The 22,571-nt window shown below is 36.1% G+C and overlaps 2 protein-coding genes across 4 annotated transcripts in view; both read left to right on the top strand.

The window, feature by feature from the left end:
• The window catches only part of LOC135468894 (mitogen-activated protein kinase kinase kinase kinase 5-like), a 35,505-nt gene extending 33,226 nt beyond the window's left edge, over positions 1–2,279 (top strand). For all 3 annotated transcript variants that reach the window (XM_064747358.1, XM_064747357.1, XM_064747356.1), the window contains one exon: positions 261–2,279. In XM_064747358.1, coding sequence (XP_064603428.1) covers positions 261–348 — 88 coding nt within the window. In that variant the 3' untranslated portion in view covers positions 349–2,279. The remainder of the gene's footprint in view (positions 1–260) is intronic.
• A 5,579-nt stretch (positions 2,280–7,858) lies between these two features.
• LOC135466771 (cyclin-dependent kinase-like 1) lies at positions 7,859–18,510 on the top strand. Its single transcript, XM_064744440.1, has 9 exons — positions 7,859–8,327; positions 9,594–9,715; positions 10,626–10,698; positions 11,120–11,210; positions 12,424–12,624; positions 13,611–13,693; positions 15,056–15,112; positions 15,650–15,805; positions 17,383–18,510. Exons 1-9 carry the CDS (start codon positions 8,160–8,162, stop codon positions 17,488–17,490), a joined length of 1,059 nt encoding a protein of 352 aa, XP_064600510.1. The 5' UTR covers positions 7,859–8,159; the 3' UTR covers positions 17,491–18,510.
• Positions 18,511–22,571: the final 4,061 nt, after the last annotated feature.

Raw genomic sequence — 22,571 nt, 5'->3', positions numbered from 1 at the left:
TGTTCGTGTATGTTTGTCATGTGGGAAAGTGTTGTAACTTGCAAAAGATTGGTGGTCTACCCCTTGGTTTCCTTTTATAAAACTATCTATAAAACTGACTGCCGTTGTACAAGTGAAAGTGAAAGGCCGGAGTATGGCATTCGGCAACAATGAGTTAATATTACGGATATATTTACAGAAGGAAAATAAGATTGACTATGATACCACATGTCCCTTTTCAGTTCACACATGATGAGGTTTTTGTGTTCTTGTCCGCACAGGGTAATAGTTTTGGAGAGTCGACCCACAGAGGACCCCACGGCCAATTCCAACCTGTATGTATTAGCTGGGCATGAGAACACCTTCTGATGAGACCAAGCCGCTAACCGCTCAAATGATTGTGGTGCCATCGATTGTAGTCTCCGTGTCCACCCTGTATGCTAATCAGAGATGACGACATAGCAGCACATTGTGCTTCACCATAAATACCAACAAGAACAACAGAGTGTCTGGTCGACACCAAGCTCCTTGGCTGGCTTACGAGTTGAATATATGTTTGTTGAATGTCATTGTATTGTTATAATACCTGGGTAAGGATTGACATTATAGAGTTTACAGTACCAAGGATCCAAACTGACTCATAGCCTTTTGTCTCGGTTAATATCATTGCTGGCGATGTGTGTATGTCAGCAGTGCTAACTTTCATGCAAACGTGCTATACAAATATTGAATTAATTTTAAATGATGATGACGATGATGATGAACGTGTTAATTAATAATGATGATAATAATGATATGCTTTGGCACTGTCCTTTGTAAGTATTGTATATTGTCTTCATTATGACTGTTGCTTCTTGAGGTAAATACAAAACAGTGCTATATTGTTTGATCGGAAAGTGACAGTTAGGCCTCTTGCACGATCATTGTACCTTGTGTTTGTCTGTATGCTGAGGCCTTGTGATCACACTATAGAAAGGAGTATCACTTTTATGCAGTTATTGTATATTTTCAGCTTGCTTCCACATGGTAACAAATTTACACTTCTATACTATTATTGACTAAAACAATTGGAAAACCATTTGTACATATGTATCCAACCTGGACTATGATAATTACCCGTGGCCTCTATTTTTTAATTTCAATGCCCTCAGATTTCCAATCCCGCCATGCCTCATTCTGTGATGGAGTCCCGGGGCTATTTATATCTGTTTTATGTAAGTCTGTGTTCAGGTTTGGTTGTTGTTTTTTTTCTTTTTTTTTTTAAAGAATTGTGTAATATAGGATTGAAAGTGCAAAGTGAAAGAAAATTCCTTCCATGGTCACTGTCATTCTTTTGATTTTTGACATTGGTAAAGGATTAGTCAATGTGTATATGAGGGTGTATATATGTTATTATTCTGCATTTATATGTTAATTGACTTGAATTCTTTTTTTATCGTTATTATTTTTTTTGTAGATATATTACCAGTGTCAGTTAAAATTTGGTCTTCGAACTCTCCATTTTGGAGTACAGTATTTCTACATATGTTCATTTCAGTCCAAGAATACTTAACCACTGAAATGTTCTCATAATGCAACATACAGATCTAAGATTAAGGCTAAAATACATGTGAATGACACAGTAAGCTTATCTTGACCATTAAGTACTGTGCATGTGTTCTTCTTCTCTTTTACCTTTGATGAGAGAATAACGATGATCAATTGCTTTGTCCACAAAATTACTCTCAATTTCTTTGTCAGAGATTATATGAAGCCTGTCTTTGGTGTAGATTTGTAGGAAAGCCTCATCCAAAGACTTGATAAAAACAGTCAGAAGAGAAAAGTTAAAATTCAGAGAAAAAATGAGCTTTTCCAACATGCTCAATATTCAATGTTTTCAGTTTATCTACACTTTTCCTGGACTTCCATTTTATCACCCAAATGTGACCTGAAATAGCACACCGATGTATTGTCTGGTGGAAACATTCTTTTTAAAATCTTTTCTTGACCGAAACTTTGCAATAATTGTAATACAGAAGATACTTTTTGTCGTGTGTTTAAAATACAAAATTGTGTCTTCTTTGAAATCAAATGTTATGGAACCTCTTGCTGGGTGTAAATAAATAAGTGTTCAATATTATTTATACAAGTATATCTATCTGCCTTTTTATGCAAAATTAGTCAAGCTCTAACAATGTCCTTATTTGTGAGAATTAACTGAATTGAGAATGCTGGAAAAATGTGTAGCCCATTTCTGAACACTAGGCCTGTACACTGCAACTATACTAAAGACACTTTTTTTTAGGCCTTGTTTGATTCTTTGTTAAAAATCTGCCTATTTCCTTATGCACTATAAACGTTGCCTGTCCCTCTGTGTTACTTTCTGCATGCTTTATGAAATATTATATGAAGGCCACCATTCTTTACCAAAGTTCAGAGTGTTCGTTGTTTTCAGTGTCTTCCACATGTTTTGATCAGCGATGAATTATTTCCCTTTGTTGCCCCTGGAACAGTTACACCTGTATAATGTTTATTACACATCCCCTGATTCATGTAACAGCCAGTAAACCCAGGGGTATGTTCAAGTCTTTAGAAGTTAATAAATCTTTATTAAAGCTCTTCGAAATCTTACGTTTACCGAATGACTTCATATTCAGCGGGTCCTACATCTTGTTCAAAATGTAGACCTAAGGATACCTGTCAAAAATCTTTACAACACTAGTCAAATACTGGTGCATAGCTGTTATGTGAAAACATCTTGTTTGATACATTGAAATGAGTAATAAATACTTGTATGTGAGGACAAAGAAAGTTTTGAGTAATTTTTATGCGCTCTGAACACACCTTGTTGGAAAAGACTTTTTCCATTTGTAATACTGGAACTTGCCTACAGCATTTTAAATACTGAATGTTTTAGTATAAATTAATATAGCAGTAGCATAAAATTGTGTAGTAATTTTTCATACAGCCTTGTAACAAGAGATTTGCACTTCCCGTTTGTCAGTTGTAAATAAGATCATATTTTATGCGCTGTTTGAATAACTCATGCTGTTTGGATCATATGTACATGTATAATGCTGTTTGGAATATTTGTGTGCTGTTTGCATTGGTTATCATGGCAGTATTTGAGGCGATATTTATTCATGAGGGTAAATATGTCCATGTGTGGTAGAGATGTTTGTGCATACCATATTATACCTGTTGAAATGTTTATGGGGGGAAAAAAAAAAAACCTTATTCAGTTAACTGTCAGTTCAGTGCTATATCTGTCTACATCATTGATCAGATCCTGCCTCATCAACACTTGAATATGTGTAACTTGCATTTTTCTGTTACTTTACTGTAACTTATGCTATGCACAGTGGATTTTTTTTTTTTTTTATGTCTTGTTGCGCTGGACAGTCCCTTGTCAAGCTGCTGACCAGTGGATAATTACAGATAGGCCACCTAGCTTACTTAGCTCTGTTAGATGCTGCTATGCAATTAGTGTCAAAACTTACTGGTGACAAGGCCGCTGGATGTATTTTACAAATACCTGAAGCCAAAACATTGATTGTTTTTGTTTTTCTTTTTTTTTTCTTTTTGTGTGTATGTATTTATAACATTTCAAGTTCATTTTTTCCAACCGCAACAAAACAACTTTCTGTTTATTCAGGGCATGGACTTGCCCTGCTACAAGACGACACTATATGTACACAGACCTAATGAATCCTCATCGTCACAGGAATTTCTAAGTTTGACATCAAAACCCAAGCATTCATACATACATGTTTTCACTCAGATTATCAATTGGCAAATAAGATGAAATCTGATCTCTGAACTGTGGCTCAAGAGACTTGTTCATTCACTGCATGTAAACTTCAGCACCCTAGCATACACCACAATCCTGATAGATAAATTTTGCAATTTTCAGCTGAATGCATAACTAAATAAATAAATGAGTTCTCATTAAGAACCGTGACACTCGGAAAGCTTCGCATAAGAGGACGTATATATCTGTATTAGATTGGCCACAAAGAAAAAATGTGATAACCCTATTGAAATCAAACTTATCCAAAAGGCAAGACTTTGATGTTTGACTTAAGACATTTAATGGATATTAAGACACCTTTGTTAAAGTGTTAGCATGCAAGGTGAACAATATTAAAACAGCAGTGGTTTGCACTTGAGTAGGTCACTGTTTTAATAATATTTCATCAGTGATGCTGAAATTTTCTTCAAGGATGCCTAATATTCATGAAATGATGTGTTTTTTTTTAAATATCTAAGTCTGACATCTAAAACAGTTTGAATAATTGTGTATATGAACAAGTTCATATTTTTGAATTTTCACTTAATGCTGATCAGTGCTCAGTTGTTGGTTTCATTTAAGCGTACAAAGACTTCAGTGGTGAATATAGAGTTCCTACTCTGTGTTATCCATTATATTATCCAGTTACCTTTTGAACATTGTCCAGTTGTTACTGTAATTCTTTAACCTTTTCACATTTTTTCATATTTTGAAGGCATTTTTCTGGGTTGACTGATAAAATTATACTTTTTGTGAAGCCTTGACACTGGCCAATCCAACCAATGTAATTTTGTTTCCAAAATCAGATTAAAAATGTGCATAAATTTTACTGAAAGTTTCTCTTTTATATGCGAAAAGGTTGAGGAATTGGGGTACCAGAAAACTGCTCTGGATAGTTAGATGTATATGTCAGAGACCAGGGCCTATTTGTATCCTCCCAGTCAGTGGACATCACTAATTAAAACTAGTCCTACATGTGTTAGTGGTCACATTTGATTCCATTTTCCTGTCTTTTTGCACCGGCTTTCTCTAGCTGTGCATGTAGCATTAATGGTTCATCCAGGGTACAATACATAGAATGCTTCTGTGCCACCTACTACTGCATGTGGATTATATTTCCTACCAGTTTGAAATCAGTCTAAAATCTGATGACATCATATTTTCCTGTACGTTCTGCGTAACACATAATTCGGTAACTATAGGTATTTTAATAGCTCTCTGTGATTTCATTTCTTTTACCACTGACACCTTGGATTTCGATGCAGCAATGATTAGAGTTGCTGAAACTGTGACCAGTCGCTATAGGCCCTTTGGTCCTGATAACCAAATATTCAAAATTGATCGAAACAGATTTGCCAAGGTTGTATCATATGTTGTTTTATGACTTCATTGTTCAGGTAGAATCTTTTTTTTTTTTTTTTTTTTTAAATAATCCACAGCACACAAGATTTGGTAGTGAACCATCTTACAACACCATTAAATGGAAATATATATACTATCATTTCCCTCGACTTGGAGTGACAGGAGTCTTAGATTGAATATTTTGTTTGGTCTGAACACAGCATCCGTTCCATTTTTACCATTGTAGACTATAAATAAGAACCATTATACATACGCGTTGTTCAGCCATGGATTTCAATAAAATATTGGTTTCATAAAGATATGCGTTTGTTTTGTTTATGGCAGCTCTGGTGTTTTGAAATGCTCCCTATGGCCTGTAAATTGGTTCACCAGATGCATCATGGGAAGCATTGACTTCCTTCATTGATATATTATTTTTTAAAGGTTATTCAGCATATGTTGTACATGATGCTTTAAATGAGATTAAATTCTCCTGCTTCTTTATATACTGATACTGGATCCTTGGTGACAAAAACTCCCTTATCGCAGCATGTATGTGTACACATTTTGACTTCAGTCAAACCTGGCTTTGTGGAATCGACCCACTGTAGTTTGTCCCCGGCACTGGTTTTCTCCACCAGTGAAACAGACCACATTTGACAAGTGAAGTTAGTTCTGGATTATGGTGTGACACACACAAGTCCATCAATGAATCGTTAGTGGAAGAGAAGATTAATGACTTTCCTTTTATATAATGTGATCTTATCTACAACAAATTAAAATCATACTATGATTAATTATTGACAGGTGACCTGTTACGAGCATAAAGGATAGCAGGCCAGCAGATGATATGGTACCAATGCCTGTACATGTATTTTCAATTTTTTAACTGTGCATTTCTGCTATTCAGCTATTCCCTATTTTGAGTGACTGTGACCTAACATGATATTTTTTGTCCAGTGTAAAAGAAATTTATATTGAAGTCAATGATGATCACCATCTGATAAAATGGATACTCCGATCACCATCTGATAAAATGGATGCTCCCATCACCATCTGATAAAATGGATACTCCCATCATCTGATAAAATGGATACTCCCATCACCATCTGATAAAATGGATACTCCCAAGGAAGACTTTCAACACTGGAGTTTGATTACATTCAATCACAGGCAGTTGCTCTTACTGCAGTTCAAGACACTCTCAACATTACATTTACTTAAATACCACTGCAACAAGTACTGTAGGCATTATGTCGTCATGGTGGTAACGAGCTCGTAACGTTAAGAGAGCTTCGTGAAACTGGGCCTAGGTCTTCCTAATTTCAGGAGGGCATTTGGTGCTGTAACAGTTTTTGTAGTACGGGTAATTATGCCTATTGTTTAAGATTTCCTTTAATAACGTGACAGCGGATGAGACCCCTCTCACTCGGCCTACATGGTATGAAGTTTCCATGTAGAGGTATGGGTTTTTGGAAAACCTGATGTTCTTAAACTTGAATATACAGACCATGAAATAGGCATTTTGTTCCTGTTCTGTATTTCACAATTCTTGGGTAATTCACTCAGATGTGATTGTTCTACCAATTCACAAACATGAGATTTGTTACAGCCAGAAGACTATTAACAGACTGTTAAGAGCTCAATGAAGAAAATTTATTTATTTATTGATAATTTATTTGGTTGGTGTTTTACACCGCACTGGAAATCCGGCAGAGCTAGGCAGAAACTCACGAATATCCACAGGTCGCTGGCAGACCTCCATACTTACAACTGGAAAGGAAGCAAGTACTGGTGAAAGGCGCTGTGCTAGCATGCCAGCCACCACGCCACAGAGGCCTCGGAATGAAGAAAGTAAATAACCATCTGCAAAAGTTACACTCCAGTACTGAATACCATGCAGTAGTTTATCAAATAGTTAGTTTATCAACAATGACTAGTAGCTTAGAAAGCAAAATATATACATATTTCACAGAGAACATTGCTTTTTATGTGAAAAAATTTCATTTTTTTTCACAGGAAATTAGTTTCTCACACAGGGAAATCTTTAGTTTATTTTTTGTTTACACAAAATTTGACATAACTATAATTATAAAAAGAAAAATTATCAAAAATAGACAGCATATTAATACCACCAGTAGTTTATCAATAGAATGTAGTTGTATAAATAGACTAGTCAACACACTTGTGTAAACATGTTAGATCTGGGACTAATAAAACTACTGATTTATTAATTATTTCGTCGCAGGTTAGATTCATTTCAACCATAGAGATATAAATAGCTATAACCCTAATAAGAGAGCCTACATAGCCTACGCTGGGAATCTTTATGCATAGCCATCGCCTAGTGGCATAACCACGATGTGTAAAAATACACCTTGCCTTGCTGTGCACGCTATCCATCAACTATTCACAACCTTTCATCTATGCCGACAGAAAGTTGTCACGATCCATATAAGCGGAAAATATCGAATGTAGCCGATGAATATTAATCACGTGATTCCCAGCGTTTCCATGGTATCCACAATAACACAGTCCGCTTTACCACCTTTGGACAGAAAGTAAATCCCGTTATGCAAATCAAAAACCAAGATCATTCAATGCTGAACAAGAACATATGTAATAAACAAGGTGCGTAACATTTTCTTGCCTGTAGGTAGAGAGTTAAACGACAAACTAACAGTTGCGGTTTACTAAAATAGCAACAGCGTAGGGATTTGTGACTAGGTAAATACGTCCAAACAACAATGGCGGCCGGGTTTGGTAAGAGAGTGGGTTGGAAGATGGTACCATATAACTAATTATAACCAGTTGGAAGACTGCTTTTATTGTGATTCTTTACAAGACATAGAAAAGTATTCCTGCGGACTTACACCTGGACTGTGTCCGGCTCATTAGTACCTAGAATTCGTCACAGTTTGTGGGCGAATGATTGATCGCCAGTGTGCTTTTCGTGCGCAGGGACAACGGGCACCTGTCAGGCAATGCGTCTATCGGGGAGGGTCCGTTTTGATCACTAGCAGCTAGAAACTGTCATTATTCCGGTGACTAGGGTCTTGGAATACCGATCATGGAGAAGTATGAGAAGATCGCTAAAATTGGAGAAGGTTCATACGGGGTCGTCTTCAAGTGTCGAAACAGAGATACTGGGCAACTCATCGCCATCAAAAAGTTCGTGGAATCTGAAGATGATCCTTTGATAAAGAAGATAGCTATGAGGGAAATACGCATGTTGAAAGTGAGTTATGTACATATTTGGTGTATCATTATCATTATGTGACAATTGTCAGGAAATTTGCATATCTGTGCTTCACTTTGACTTTGTCCTTTATTTTACAATGTTGTTTATACAGTGTTTATAATGTTGTTAAGCTAAGGTTGTTGTGCATTGTTTGTCGATCAGATGCGTTTGTCGATACAACATGTGTTGTGAAAATAGCAGTCTTCAGTGAGAAAACAGATATCATGTCCTCTGTGACTTGATCAACGTACACAGCACCCCCAGCATTACAGGCTTCCTTGTGCCAAGATAGTTCTAGGCCATGGAAATCCAGGTGCTCAAAGTTTGTCATGTCTACAAGTTTCACTTGCAAAGACAGGGAAATGGAAATATTATATAAATAAGATTGACATCATTTAATACAAAAACGTAGCTTCTGGGTAATATGAAATAAAAACTACAGAACTCTCTGTTGACATTCACCATTCAGGTTTGCTGTGAAGGTTGTTTTTTTTGTCTGATGTATTATATTTTTATGTTATATTATCTGGTATGTTTCTCAGAATACTGTCCACTGTTGTTCACTTCCCTATACAGTCTCATGTTATCATTCAACCCAGTGTCTGCCAGTCATTTTGAAAAGTAAATTCTTATTATAATCTTTCTAATTATCTTGTATAATGGCATCGACTTGAGAATATAGTGGTGCGGCTTCATTAAAATTTGTGATTGATTTCTGTTTACATTTATTTCTCATAAATGGGAAACCTAGAACTGTGCTCAGTTGTGCAACGTCTGCATAATTTGCAGTGGAACATTGCTCCAGTTTAAGTTGTATTTGCCTCTGCCATGTTGTTATAGCATCAGAGTTACATAACTAAGGTACCCTTCGATGGAAAGTAAAAATAACTAAATGTGAAGCTTGTAAGGTCAGTGTTTTTTAATGTGCATGGGATTAGTACAAGTGGAGTGCCAAAAGGCATTTAGGCACTCTGTCCTGAGAGGTTACAGGTACATTCCATGATGCCACATTCGTACTACATAGTACATGATGTACTGTCCAGATTTATTATTTTTCTCATAATTAGATGCTCCAGTGTATATCAAGATGAGATAGTAAGTATGAAATTTCGGGGTAATACTTACCACTATATAGCATGATATCTAAGCCTTTTTCATAAATCATAAAGGTAAAAGCCCTACATGATCATCTTGCTTGTTTGACAGATGTACATGTACATGTTCAGTACATACATTTCTTAATTATCTTCTTTTCATTCACAGCAACTGAAGCATCCAAACTTAGTCAACCTGATAGAAGTGTTCCGTAGGAAAAAGAGGCTTCACCTAGTCTTTGAGTATGTTGACCATACGGTGCTAAATGAACTGGATAGAAACCCTCGAGGGTAAGTAGCCGGGTCCAAGTGACCAGAATGGGGAACTGGTAAAATTCCTTCGAATGTGTTTCACGATGGTCCAGAGTAGTGAAGTCATTTGTTCTATCCTTTATTTCATCGCAATTATTGGTGCATGTGTGCTCATAAAACATATATGAAGTACACACTCACTGCAACGTCACAGAGGAAAACATTGTGTTCTACTGTCATTTGGTTTGTCTGTGCAGCTCATCCTGGAGTCTGCTATTAAATTCATGTTTTGTTTCATATATCTGGTTTATTTCATTACATTTGCAATGACTGGTTGATAATCATTGATCTACATGTGTAAGTCATTAAGCTGAAAAAAAAATAGAATGTGTGTCAATTGTGTTTTTCAAAGCTAGCACAGTTCATGCTTACATTTATAATACCTATAATATATATATATATATATATATATATATATATATATATATATATATATAGAATATTCTAGTCATTAAAGTATGTCTTGAAAAAATAATTTTCCCTTTATTTTTTATTTAATATTATGCGTTATTAATCTTAAATAATAATAATGTCACTGAACTTTTAAATTACAACATTTAAATATAAAAACTTTTTGCTTGACAACATTTAAGATTTAACTCGATGGTATAGAGCCTACGAGAGTTCAAGGGAGTTCCATGTGGGGGCGCTCGTGCATATTTCGGAAGTTAAGGTTAGAAGACACTCCATTCACCCAATGCTCATGCGCGAAAGCCATATACTGCCAGGGTTCTAACCCCAACATCCGGTATATGCTGGAGCGCCCCCTCTCAGAACTCCTGTGAACTTGTGTCTCTCATAGGCGCTATTTTGTAAGGAAGTAAGTTATTTAGAAAGATATTATGTGAATATATATGTACATGTGTAATGAATTTATATAAATTTACAGGGTACCAGAACACATGGTCAAGAAGATTATACATCAGACCATCCAAGCTGTCAATTTCTGTCATCAACACAATGTAAGGGTTGGCTGTGCAGTTGTTCTCTTGTTTAAAATTATGCTACAAGACAAGTAGTGGACATAGATTTATAAATACACACCCTGTGAAGACATAAAATGCCTAATTATAAATGCAGTTGTTATAATTTACTGCTTCCTTTCACCATAATGATGACTGCCATTGTATGAGTGAAATGTTCTAGAGTATGACATCAAAGACCAGTCAGTTAAATAAATAAATAATAACACTGGTGTGTCGGGTAAGACTTAATTTCTTATTTTAATGTAAACACAGCCAATTTACAGTTTACAATGGCTAAGTAAATGAAAACTAGGTCTTCGAAACCATCAAACATATATTTAACATCTAATCTGACATTTTTTGGCTGATTACATGTATTTGCAATTACATATAGGATTATCGTTGTTTCTCTTTGCAGTGTATCCACAGGGATGTAAAGCCTGAAAACATACTGATTACTCGACAGGGAATAATCAAGCTGTGTGACTTTGGATTTGCACGTTTACTGAGTATGTTTAGTTTAGTTCACAACACTTGGCCCTGTCTATTCATTGCTTATTTGATCAGCTGAGTGCCCAAAATTTTAAATGCCCACTTTAGATAGAAAACATGCACATCTTGACTAGTGTTCAGGCTAAATACAGGAAATAAATAGTCGCATATTTATGTGTATAATCCGTCTACAGCAATGCTGTAGTTTGGTTGAAGCTGACTAAAATGGCTGCTTTTAAATGTTTTCCTGTTAAAATGTAATAGTTCATGCATACATGTGACTCTTTTACCTTTCAAGTCAATTAATTCTAACAGTTTCTAATTCTAAATTGCAAATTTAAAATAAAATAAAATTTAACAATAAAATCCTCTGTAGGGAAAGATATTAAGGATGGCCTGAAGTCATTGTAAGCTCTTTCATGTCTTCCTTAAATAACATTTGACATGATTTTCTTAAGGTGGTTCTTAGGGCAGTATTTTATAATGTTTTATCAAAGACAGTGAGAAAAATTCTTCTGGGGTTGTGATGGGTCTCTTCCTATATGATTTGGTCTTCAAATGAATTGTTAATGGTTTTTAAGGCTAGAGGTAATTTAAAGAATATTGATTATTTATTAATTTGTCAAGGAAGAAATCCCAAAGCATTCATAGATATTTAAGCATTAGTAGTTCATTAATCCCTGAACCATCATGTATGGTTTTAAATGTTTTCTTCACTGAAATGAATACAGTTAATTGATTCAACTAAAGTTGGCTTATTGTAGCATATTAATAATGTATGTTGCCAGTGAAGTAAATGTTTAATGTTGCAGTGGCTCCTTCATACACAAACATACATTGCATTAGTACAGTTCAGAAGAATTTTATTCAGAAATGACTCTAAAGATGTAGAAAAAGTTGTGATGTCATTCATGATTGGCGTCCTGCATTATCAGCATGGTCCATAATGCGCACCTTTTAATCCAAACATTTGACCGCATTTAATTCACAGTTTTCTATGTTTTTTGTGCTGATGCGTGCTTCATTTATGTGTAATTTTTTTCCTTTAAATCAAGAGGTATGTCAGGTGCCTGCCAAAGGTTGGTAGTTTACTCATCCAAACACTTCAGTTCCCTCCACCTGTTAACCTGACCTTCACCTGAAAAATTTGTTGTAAGGTTGGTATTATACAACACCAAAATAAATAGGTAACCAGTGTTTACAGTTATGTGATGTGATTGTTTTCCTCAGCTGGCCCTGGTGATGAGTATACGGACTATGTGGCAACTCGCTGGTACCGGGCACCTGAGCTTCTGGTCGGGGATACCCAGTACGGACCACCTGTAGATATATGGGCCATAGGCTGTGTGTTTGCAGAATTACTCACTGGTCAGGCTTTGTGGCCTGGGCGGTCAGACGTTGACCAGCTGTATCTGATCAAGAAAACTTTAGGTAAGCAATAAATTTATTGTGGAGCCTTTCACTAGTACTCACTAGTGTAATTACAGGTCACTTTTTGTCCTTATGAAGTAAATAACTACCTGCCACCCTTACATAACAACAGTGTACATTAGATCCATGACATGGTATTCATTAAGCAAAAGCACACGATGTAAGGCCACAAAATGAAGCAAAAACCAAAAGTCTTCATTTTTAACTTGTTGTTTGTCTCTTTTGTTTGGAGTTTGGTTTACAAATTATACTTTGGTTTAAAGTTTTTTGCCGACCTGACTCATTTTGTCCATTCATTATTTGTTTTCTACACAATATTATGATCAAATGTGCTTGGAGTAACAGAACTGTGCAAAGGTCCTGAATATTACTTTTAATGCTGTAGATTATATTTCTTTTACATTTGGATATCATTGTACCTTTCAAACAAACCTCCAAGTAACTTTCTAAGATCCATAAAACTTCAGAATGCAGTAAAATGAGTATTAACTGGGTCACAAACAAAATTGTTAGGTTCTTGTGGATACCTGGCAAGGAAACATTGCTAATGTTATGATTTTTTTTTTTACCGCCAATGTTTTACTGCTGGACTTGAACTGTAAATTCTTCCAGTCTATTACTTGGTTGCCGATGATATCCAACCAAGAATGTATAGAGTGGGAACCTTGGCATGAAATCCTGTTTAGAATTGTTTTTTGCCTGCTTGCAGCCAACTGTTAGTTACATTGTTTGCAAGTGGGACTCCACTCGAAAGTTTTGGATATAGCATATAGCATCGCACTGCTTAGTGCTTCTGGTGTAGTTTTCTTTCCTGCCAGTATAAGCGTTTGATGCAATATGCAGATGTATGAGTTGAGTTCGGTCGCAAACTTCCAACAAATGATGCAAGGTGATACATGTTTGTGATTCAAATGTCCCCATTCGTTGAAGTTGCTTAAGTTCTTTGTTAAGGCTAAAGAGATTTCTTCTTTGCTTCTTCTCCCCAGGTGACCTACTGCCAAGACATGTGCAAATATTTTCTACTAATACTTTCTTCAAAGGAATGAGCATACCTGAAGCTGATCGCTTGGTGAGTCAATGGCATTTGTTTGATCCATTACCCCCAGTTACACTCTGGCATAGCATCAGGGAGATTTATTTATTTATTTACTTGATTCGTGTTTTACGCCGTACTCAAGAATATTTCACTTATACGACGGCAACCTGCATTATGGTAGGAGGAAACCGGGCAGAGCCAGGTGGGATCCCACGACCATCTGCAGGTTGCTGGAAAACCTTCCCACATACGGCCGGAGAGGAAGCCAGCATGAGCTGGACTTGAACTCACAGTGACCGCATTGGTGAGAGGCTCCTGAGTCATTATGAGTGCATATGAGTTGATATAAACAAATTTACATTTCAATAAAGTTATTAGACATGCATCACATCAAGGAGAGAAATTAGAAGCAAGGCCAGCAGGACAGTTGTCCCTAAAAGTTAACGGACATTTTTGTAACTCACAGGACAAACTTTCTCTCTGCACTGAACTGTTGGCCATAACATGATTAAATGCACTCTGTATTTTGCAGTCACTGCAATTTTCACAAGTGGTTCAATACATCACTTCCAGTTTTCCTTGAAATATCATTGCGTGGCTGACGTTGCATTAGCTTCATCGCTTGGGTTGGTTATTGATCCATTAGTCGATAGCTTAGTAAACCCAGATTTAAGTAGGCCAGTCATTTTGAGTGATCAGTTGATGTTTTTCGTTTCACTGCAAATGACTACCACATTCCTGGAGTCGAACTCCTGTCCCCGTGAACTCCACCTGGCGATATGCACCGTGCATCTTTTTGCTCAATGAAAAGCCACGGGAACAGGGTAATCCCTTTTCGTAGCAAGGAAAGTCTCGAACAGGAAGTTTGGTACATTTTATGGAAACAAGATTTTCTGATGAAACGATGCTTTGAAGTATTTTGACGTTTTCTTGCAAATGAAAGGCGCCTCTATGAATCCACTCTATTGCAAGTTTGGGGAACTGATGAAAGTAACAAAATTTCATGTATGTGCAAACTTTCATTCCCAAATATTCAACTGGACATAAATTTTGCCGCACAAGGCAATTTTTTTTCCATACAAGTCCTACAAGTCAGTGGTATTTTCCGACCTTGCACATCCTCATTTAAACCATTGTTATGCAAGTATGATATACCAAGATACGGTCCCAAATACCCACCATAATAAAATATTTTCATATATCCTTTTCTCCGGAAAAAAATCAAAATAAATATTAAAGACCATACTGAGATGTTTTCATGCTCTTAAATAGATTTTGGCATCATTTTTTGTTCTCCTGTAAATGGCAAACTCAGGGTGAAATAGTTTTAGATTTTTATTAAGTGTAGATTTGAAATACTGTGATGTTGAGATATTTCTGCATTTTGGTACATAGGAACCCCTGGATGAGAAATTCTGTCATGCCAGTCCTCTTGCTCTCAGCTTTATGAAGGTAAGTTAGATACCAAATGATAATGAATATTAATGAGGCATGGGCATGCATGAAGTTATGATACACTGATGGCTGTTCTTCAAACTGAAAAGGTGACAATATCTGGCCTTTCATTTTTTCCTGATATTATTAAGCCAAATGATCAATCTGCTTAAAGTCTGAGATGTGTATAATATTTTTCAGCATTTTGATTATTTTTTCATTGCTCACACGAACAAGAACATCATTTTAAAATGTTTCCCACTGAGTTCAGACTGGACTGCATGAGGCTAAGTCATGTAAATACTGTATAAATGAAGATTTCAATAGTTTTAGTAGTATTTCTCCACTGGTTTTATTTCTTTATTTGATTGGTGTTTTACACTGTTCTCAAGAATATTTAATTTATCCTGCCTACACTGTGGTGGGAGGAAATTGAACATAGCCTGGGGCAATTTCTTCACCAAAAACAAGACTGTAGCCTTTATTAGCCTGGGGTGTTTGTTTTGTTTGATTCAGTTACGCTGATATTGACATACATGTATATGGTGTTCACAGGGCTGTCTGACCATGGACCCGGCCCAGAGGCTAACATGCTCTGATCTCCTCTCTCACCCCTACATGGACCCGCACAAAGACATCTATGATAGGAATTGTGATGATCACAAGCCCAGAGAAAATTCAAAGAAGAGGCATATTCGAAAAAGCCAAGGAGTAAGTTTCCTATATATATCCTGGATGTGGACACGCATTACATGTTGGTCTTATTGGATGTGGTCATGTATTATATGTTGTTCTGATTGGATGTGGTCATGTACTACATGTTGGTCTTATTGGATGTGGTCATGTATTACAGGTTGGTCTGATTGGATGTGGTCATGTATTATATGTTGTTCTGATTGGATGTGGTCATGTACTACATGTTGGTCTTATTGGATGTGGTCATGTATTACATGTTGGCCTGATTGGATGTGGTCATGTATTATATGTTGTTCTGATTGGATGTGGTCATGTACTACATGTTGGTCTTATTGGATGTGGTCATGTATTACAGGCTGGTCTGATTGGATGTGGTCATGTATTACATGTTGTTCTGATTGGATGTGGTCATGTATTATATGTTGTTCTGATTGAATGTGGTCATGTATTACATGTTGGTCTGATTGGATGTGGTCATGTATTACATTTTGGCCTGATTGGATGTGGTCATGTATTACATTTTGGCCTAATTGGATGTGGTCATGAATTTATTTATTTATTTATTTGACTGGTGTTTTACGCCGTACTCAAGAATCTTTCACTTGTACGATGGCGGCCAGCATTATGGTGGAAGGAAACCGGGCAGAGCCCGGGGGAAACCCACCACCATCCACAGGTTGCTGGCAGGAAACCCACCTGTGGTCATGTATAACATGTTGGCCTGATTGGATGTGGTCATGTATTACATTTTGATCTGATTGGATGTGGTCATGTACTACATGTTGGTCTGATTGGATGTGGTCATGTATTACATGTTGGTTTGATTGGATGTGGTCGTGTATAACATGTTGGCCTGATTGGATGTGGTCATGTATTACATTTTGGTCTGATTGGATGTGATCAAGAATGAAAGTCTACATATATATTACATGTTGGTCTGATTGGATGTGGTCATATATTACATTTTGGTCTGATTGCATGGTCTTACTGTAATCCCTTTTGTGAAGCCCTGACATTGGCCAATCCAACCAATGTAGATTTGTCCCCCAAAACAAATTAAAAATGTGCATGAATTGCACTGATATTTACTCTTTCATATGCAATAAGGTTGAGGAATTAGAGTACTTTATATACATTACACTGTGATGATATTTTTATCTTAGTTTTAACCTCCATGTTCAAGAATTTGTTGCTGGTATGACAGCATTAGGTTTAGGTGTGCAGGGAGTCGGAGTGCCCTCTGTGAAGCACTGGCTTTTGCCAGTTATCTGCATGACAATCTTTTGAAATTCATCGCAGAAATATTAATTAGGGCTGGATTTGAGCTTAAGAAGCATATAGGTCAGCCGCCGAGAACAACATGTTATGTATTTATTTGATTGGTGTTTTACACCAGCGGACACGTTATGGTAGGAGGATACTGACCACAGCCAAGGCTAACCCAACTCAGGGTGCTTTGTTATGTATTGATATTCATTGCTGCATAAAATGTGAATGAAATCAGTTCATCTCAACTTTCTGTTAGATGTTCATTTAATATTACACATTAGACAATAAAACATAATTACTTTGCCTTTTTGTTCATGTTTCAGCCTTTCAATTCCTTACCCCTTCTAAAAAATATATCTACCTCGCCGGCTCCAACCAACAAACCTCTAAAACAGGTGAAGGCCACTCCTTCACACCTGCCGAACATCTGACTCTTCGGCCAAGGGGTTTGGCGTCATGATGGGAACTAGACTAGAGTTCTGGACATGATGGGGAATCCTGGAGGCCTATTGAAGGGAGCAATGGAGCTTGCTGTGTGACTTGTGTGAGTGTGTGTGTTGCACTGAGTGTGGCACAGTTTGATCACAGAGGAACCATACTGAAGCCATGCTGGACAGTAGTAGTTATTGGTTAGCACAGATCAGCATTCACTAATTCTATTATTTCTTGAAGTTTTTCATCAATTCGCCCTGCTGTATTAACATAAGGGGATCAGTGCGTGAAGAATTACATGAAATTCTAGGAAGGTGGTTATATTTGGTGAAAACAAATCCATGAAATTTTACATAATTTATTGGGTTAGTGAAGGTAAACTACCTGTGTTATGCACAGATTAAGACCTTTTGTCTACCATTCTCTAGTAAAACATTGTTGTAACTTTAAACCAATCACAGCAAAATTTGCACGCCAAGGTGCTCTCATTGGCTAATTTAAATCATTAGCGTATAAAGTTGTTACAAGACAGGTCATTGGTTCAGTCAAAATATCAGACCATGTTGTTTGAATTGAATGAATCTCTCAGTGGTTTGATTCCTTGTACTGATTCAGAATCACTCCTTTTGTGGCTATGTAGTTGTGAATTCCAGCATTAATCAATTTCGATTGATCTGAATCAATAACTATGCCCTCTAGTCAGTTCTGATTCTCCCTGCTTAAATAATAGCTCTGAACTACAGTCACCATAAATGGGGTACTATTTCCCATGCAATGGCAACGTGTTCCAGGCTGACTTGACCATTGTTGATCATTGCAATGAATGAGTGCAATGTTGAAAGTTTGCCCATTAAATGTGATAACAAAAGCAGGAATGAGGTCTGCCAGCTACCTGCAGATGGTCATGGGTTTCTACCAGGCTCTGCCAAGTTTCTTCCCTCCATAATGCTGACCACTGTCATATAAGTGAAATATTCTTGAGTGCGGCGTAAAACACCAATCAAATAAATAAATAAATAAATAAATAAAAGCAGGAATGAATAATAAACTACATAGCTTAGTCTTGAGCTACTTTAGGAGGGAAGGCTAGCTTTAATTCCACAAGATCAATTCTGAAATGCCAATGCCATCAAGGGTACCTGCATGTTTTAACTCTGCTGATGACCTATGTCAAATACAAGAAATCTCTTGTGATTAATGCAAACTCAGGTCAGGTTCATAAGTGTATTGAAGAGATAAATCAGGAATAAATAATTGCACTAGTGTTGTCCTGATATCAGACTAAATGGTCTTTAGACCACACGAAACTTTGTACCATTCTTAAGTCATTATTCTAACAGTTGGGCGCCTATACCTGAATTGGAATTATAATGTTAACATTGGTTATTTTCTGCTGAACTGGTATCACTCTGATGAGACCACAACAAAGACTTTCATATGTGGTATGTGCTAACTTAGACTGACCAGCATGGCTTTTGGTGGTTCCAACATTCACTTACTAAAACTTTGTACAGAAGCACTTGACCTTTATGTAAATATAGTAATAAATAGTGCTAAAATCCACTTGTTTCCAAAGATATTTGCTATGATTTTTATATAGCAAATCAAATTATGCCATCAGCATGAAAGAGATACATGAATGACACTGCAAATTGTTTTTTTTTGTTTTTTTTTTTCCTTATTTTTGGAATGTGTAAGCTTTGTAGTGTTATTTCTCATGAGGATGGTTACACTTGCTGAAAAAAAGATGGATATATATTGTATTAAATATGATGTGTAAATAGTTCACTTAAGTAGTTTGGCACCCACTAACCATAGTTCTATTGCCCCTAGCAATATGGCCAGAGCAGGAGGGCTAGAAAGAGAGTACATATACATGTAGATGATGCCATTATATCCTGCTGGATTTAAGTTTGTGACCTGTAAACAGTTTTATTATTGTGTAAATAGTTCTGTAAATGTGTAGATTTATTGGTTTTTGGTTCATGCTGTGGTACGTATGATTGGCAGCATTTCATTTTTGTTGTGTACATGCATGTACATGTAAAGGATGTGTTGTAAGTTTTGCAGTTGTATAATTTACAGATGAAAAACAATATATAACCAATGTCTTTTTTTTTCCTTTCTTTTTTTTTTTTACACAGTTGTTAAATGTTTAATGATTTTGTAAATTTATTGATTTAAATTTCATGGAATATTCTTACATCTGCTGTTTGTAATCAGAAATTGGATAACATACATGTGCATGTAAGATTTATTACAGGTAATGGAAGAAAACACATGACGTCTGTCTCCAAACGAATTTGAACTTTATCTTTTTTTTAAAAAGTCTTAAAGAGATTATACAGAAGAGTTTTGTTTTAAATCAGTCAGCTCAAAATTGCAAGTGAGTTTTTGGTAATATTTTAGAATGACTCACAAACAGTCAGCCTTGTCAGTACCCATTACCGTTCAAAATTCCTGCATAAAAATTATGTGCCAGGATGCTTTGTACTATTGTCAAAGTTTCCTATCAATGTAATAATATAGTTTGAGTCTGAAAGGCAATAATTTGAGCTGTTCTTGGTTAAAAGAGAATTTGATGTGTTTAAAGAATAGGTATTTTTGACAAAAAATGTCTTCAGTATGGCCTTTTTAAATTAGCAGTAAAAATTTTTATGTTAATTATGTAACTTAAGAGCTCATGTGTAGTATACTGCTAACCCTGGATGGGTTGACTAGGTGTGTAGATTTTGTAGCAGTTTTGTTCTTTTGTGAAGGCTAGTTTTCATTAATGTCTCGATCCTATGATGGTATTTATATAATAACTACAGGTGATACTGTACTTGTCATGGTGAAAACTGTAAAGAGAATGTATGCAAACTTACTGATGTTAAAACTTTACTTCTGTTGTAATTTAAACAAATTCATACATAGTCTGACCTGTAGGAACGCTTCTGTGAAACACCCTGGACATATTTTTCTATTATCTATAAATTAGCACTAATGTTAACTCCCTAGATATTTTCTTCCGCTCATGGTAGTTTATGTACAGAAAGTATGTCATTATTTATTATTCTGGATAATGTTACCGTTGATGAAACATTATCATTACTACTACATGTATTATTTATGTATAATGATAACTAGCATTGTTACATGTAACTGAGTATGAGGAACCCCATAACTGCAATCTCACTGACCAATTGGGGATACTGTGCAGGCTGTTGTTAAATTATTATATTCAGTAGAGTTGTGTTGTAATGAGGAGCTACGTCTCTGCTTTGGTCTCAAAGTTTTCTTGCCACTTATAGTGATATAATCAAATTTTGTGTACTACTATGTTGAATGTTCGCTGTATTGTGATTTGTTTTCCTGCAACTGTTTCACAAGTGATGTGACATGTAGTTATTTATGTTAGCATTTACCATAGAAGGGTACCTTAAATTGTCTGTATATTGCAGTAACATTATATAAACGAAATGTCATCCATGTACAAATATATAAAGGAATATTTTTTGTTTCCACCTGAATTGTTTTAGTTTTAATGAGAGAACAATTTTTGATGTTAGATTTTACTAAGCTCACAAGTTGGGTTTACTTCGGATTTCTATATATTACAGTAGAAAAAGAATTTTAAATCTTTTACAATTTACACTGAAATTCTGATAAATATACACTTGCTGTAGTGTTAGAGACACACTGGTTTACCTCGTATTTTGGATCCTTCTTCTGTTAGATATCACTCTAAATCAATTCTAATGAATTTTGCAGTATGAAATTGTCAGCAGCTGGATGTTAATAGCCTGATGTTCTAGTTACCAGGACAACCATGTTCACTATGACATGAGCTTGTGATGTTGTTGTTGTTAGTGGTGCGAAGTGTTGTGGGACAGCATCAAAGAAGATGGAACATTTAAAAATTGACACGTGTAGCATTTTTTTTCTTATCAACTGAATTCAGATGATCTTTTAGGAAAAATAAAATATACACAGAAACTTGAACTAGATGTGTTGTGTGAAGTTGTTTGCTGGCAATATATATTTTAACAAGTTGGTATCCTGGAACAACCAACGTACATGCGGTCCTTGAGGACACTATTGTGAAACTATGAAGTTTTGATGTTAAAAATGTGTCAACCCGTTGTTGTAGCTGAGTCTTTTGTCCAGGAATCACTGGATACATTTTCCAGTGCAAGGATGGCTCAGGTCCAAGCTGGACTGTCCAATGTTCTCTTTATGTGAGTACTAGGTTACTCATTCACCCTGAAACTGTCATCACAAAGGCAGAAACAAACCTTAGACTACACAGCTCTGGCCTGACTTACATTATGCAGAAAAGGTTCCCCAAGCTACATGTACCTTGGTAAATGTGGCAGTTCCTGTAACCTTATATATTCAAGAGCACAAATTCTTCAACCAGTTAGTTTTGTCATGTAGCAGACTGGTCCCAATGGTTTTCGCTGCCTCCATAGAGTGCTCTGTTGAAGATATCAGATATGACAACCACTCAGTTCCAATATACTGACAGATCTGAGGGTAATTTTCAAAAGGTAGTGTTTCAAAGTGCTTACTGTAAATCTTCAACCTTTTCAACCACTGATGCGCTTTGTCCACTGGAATTTATGCATACAATTATCATGAAATATGTGAGAAGGTCTGTCAGCAACCTGCGGATGGTCATGGGTTTCCCCCGGGCTCTGCTCGGTTTCCACCCACCATAATGCTGGCCGCCGTCGTATAAGTGAAATATTCTTGAGTACGGCGTAAAACACCAATCAAATAAATAAATAAATCATGAAAATGATGCTAAAAATGATGTTTGGGTCAATAATCCAAGCTTCGTAAAAACTGTGCAAATTAGTTCTCTGCACTTCACAATTCTCTCAGAATATTTTAAAATATTGGTTACACAGGTGATTGAAATGGTTGAAGAATTAGGGTAACCACTGGTTCTCCACTGGTTCTTTTGTTTGGTGCAAGTGATTGTTTCTCCTGAATCCATACCACTTCAATTGGAACAAGAGGCTATTAGGCATTCTAAGTAAATATTAAGTACTTGAACATCCATTGATAATTTTTTCCAATAAGAAGCAGGAGG

This window comes from Liolophura sinensis, chromosome 6 (genome assembly GCF_032854445.1).
Source record: "Liolophura sinensis isolate JHLJ2023 chromosome 6, CUHK_Ljap_v2, whole genome shotgun sequence".
In the NCBI taxonomy this organism is placed as follows: domain Eukaryota; kingdom Metazoa; phylum Mollusca; class Polyplacophora; order Chitonida; family Chitonidae; genus Liolophura; species Liolophura sinensis.
Note: the sequence above shows the minus strand (reverse complement) of the source record. Positions and strands in the feature narration are given on the sequence as shown.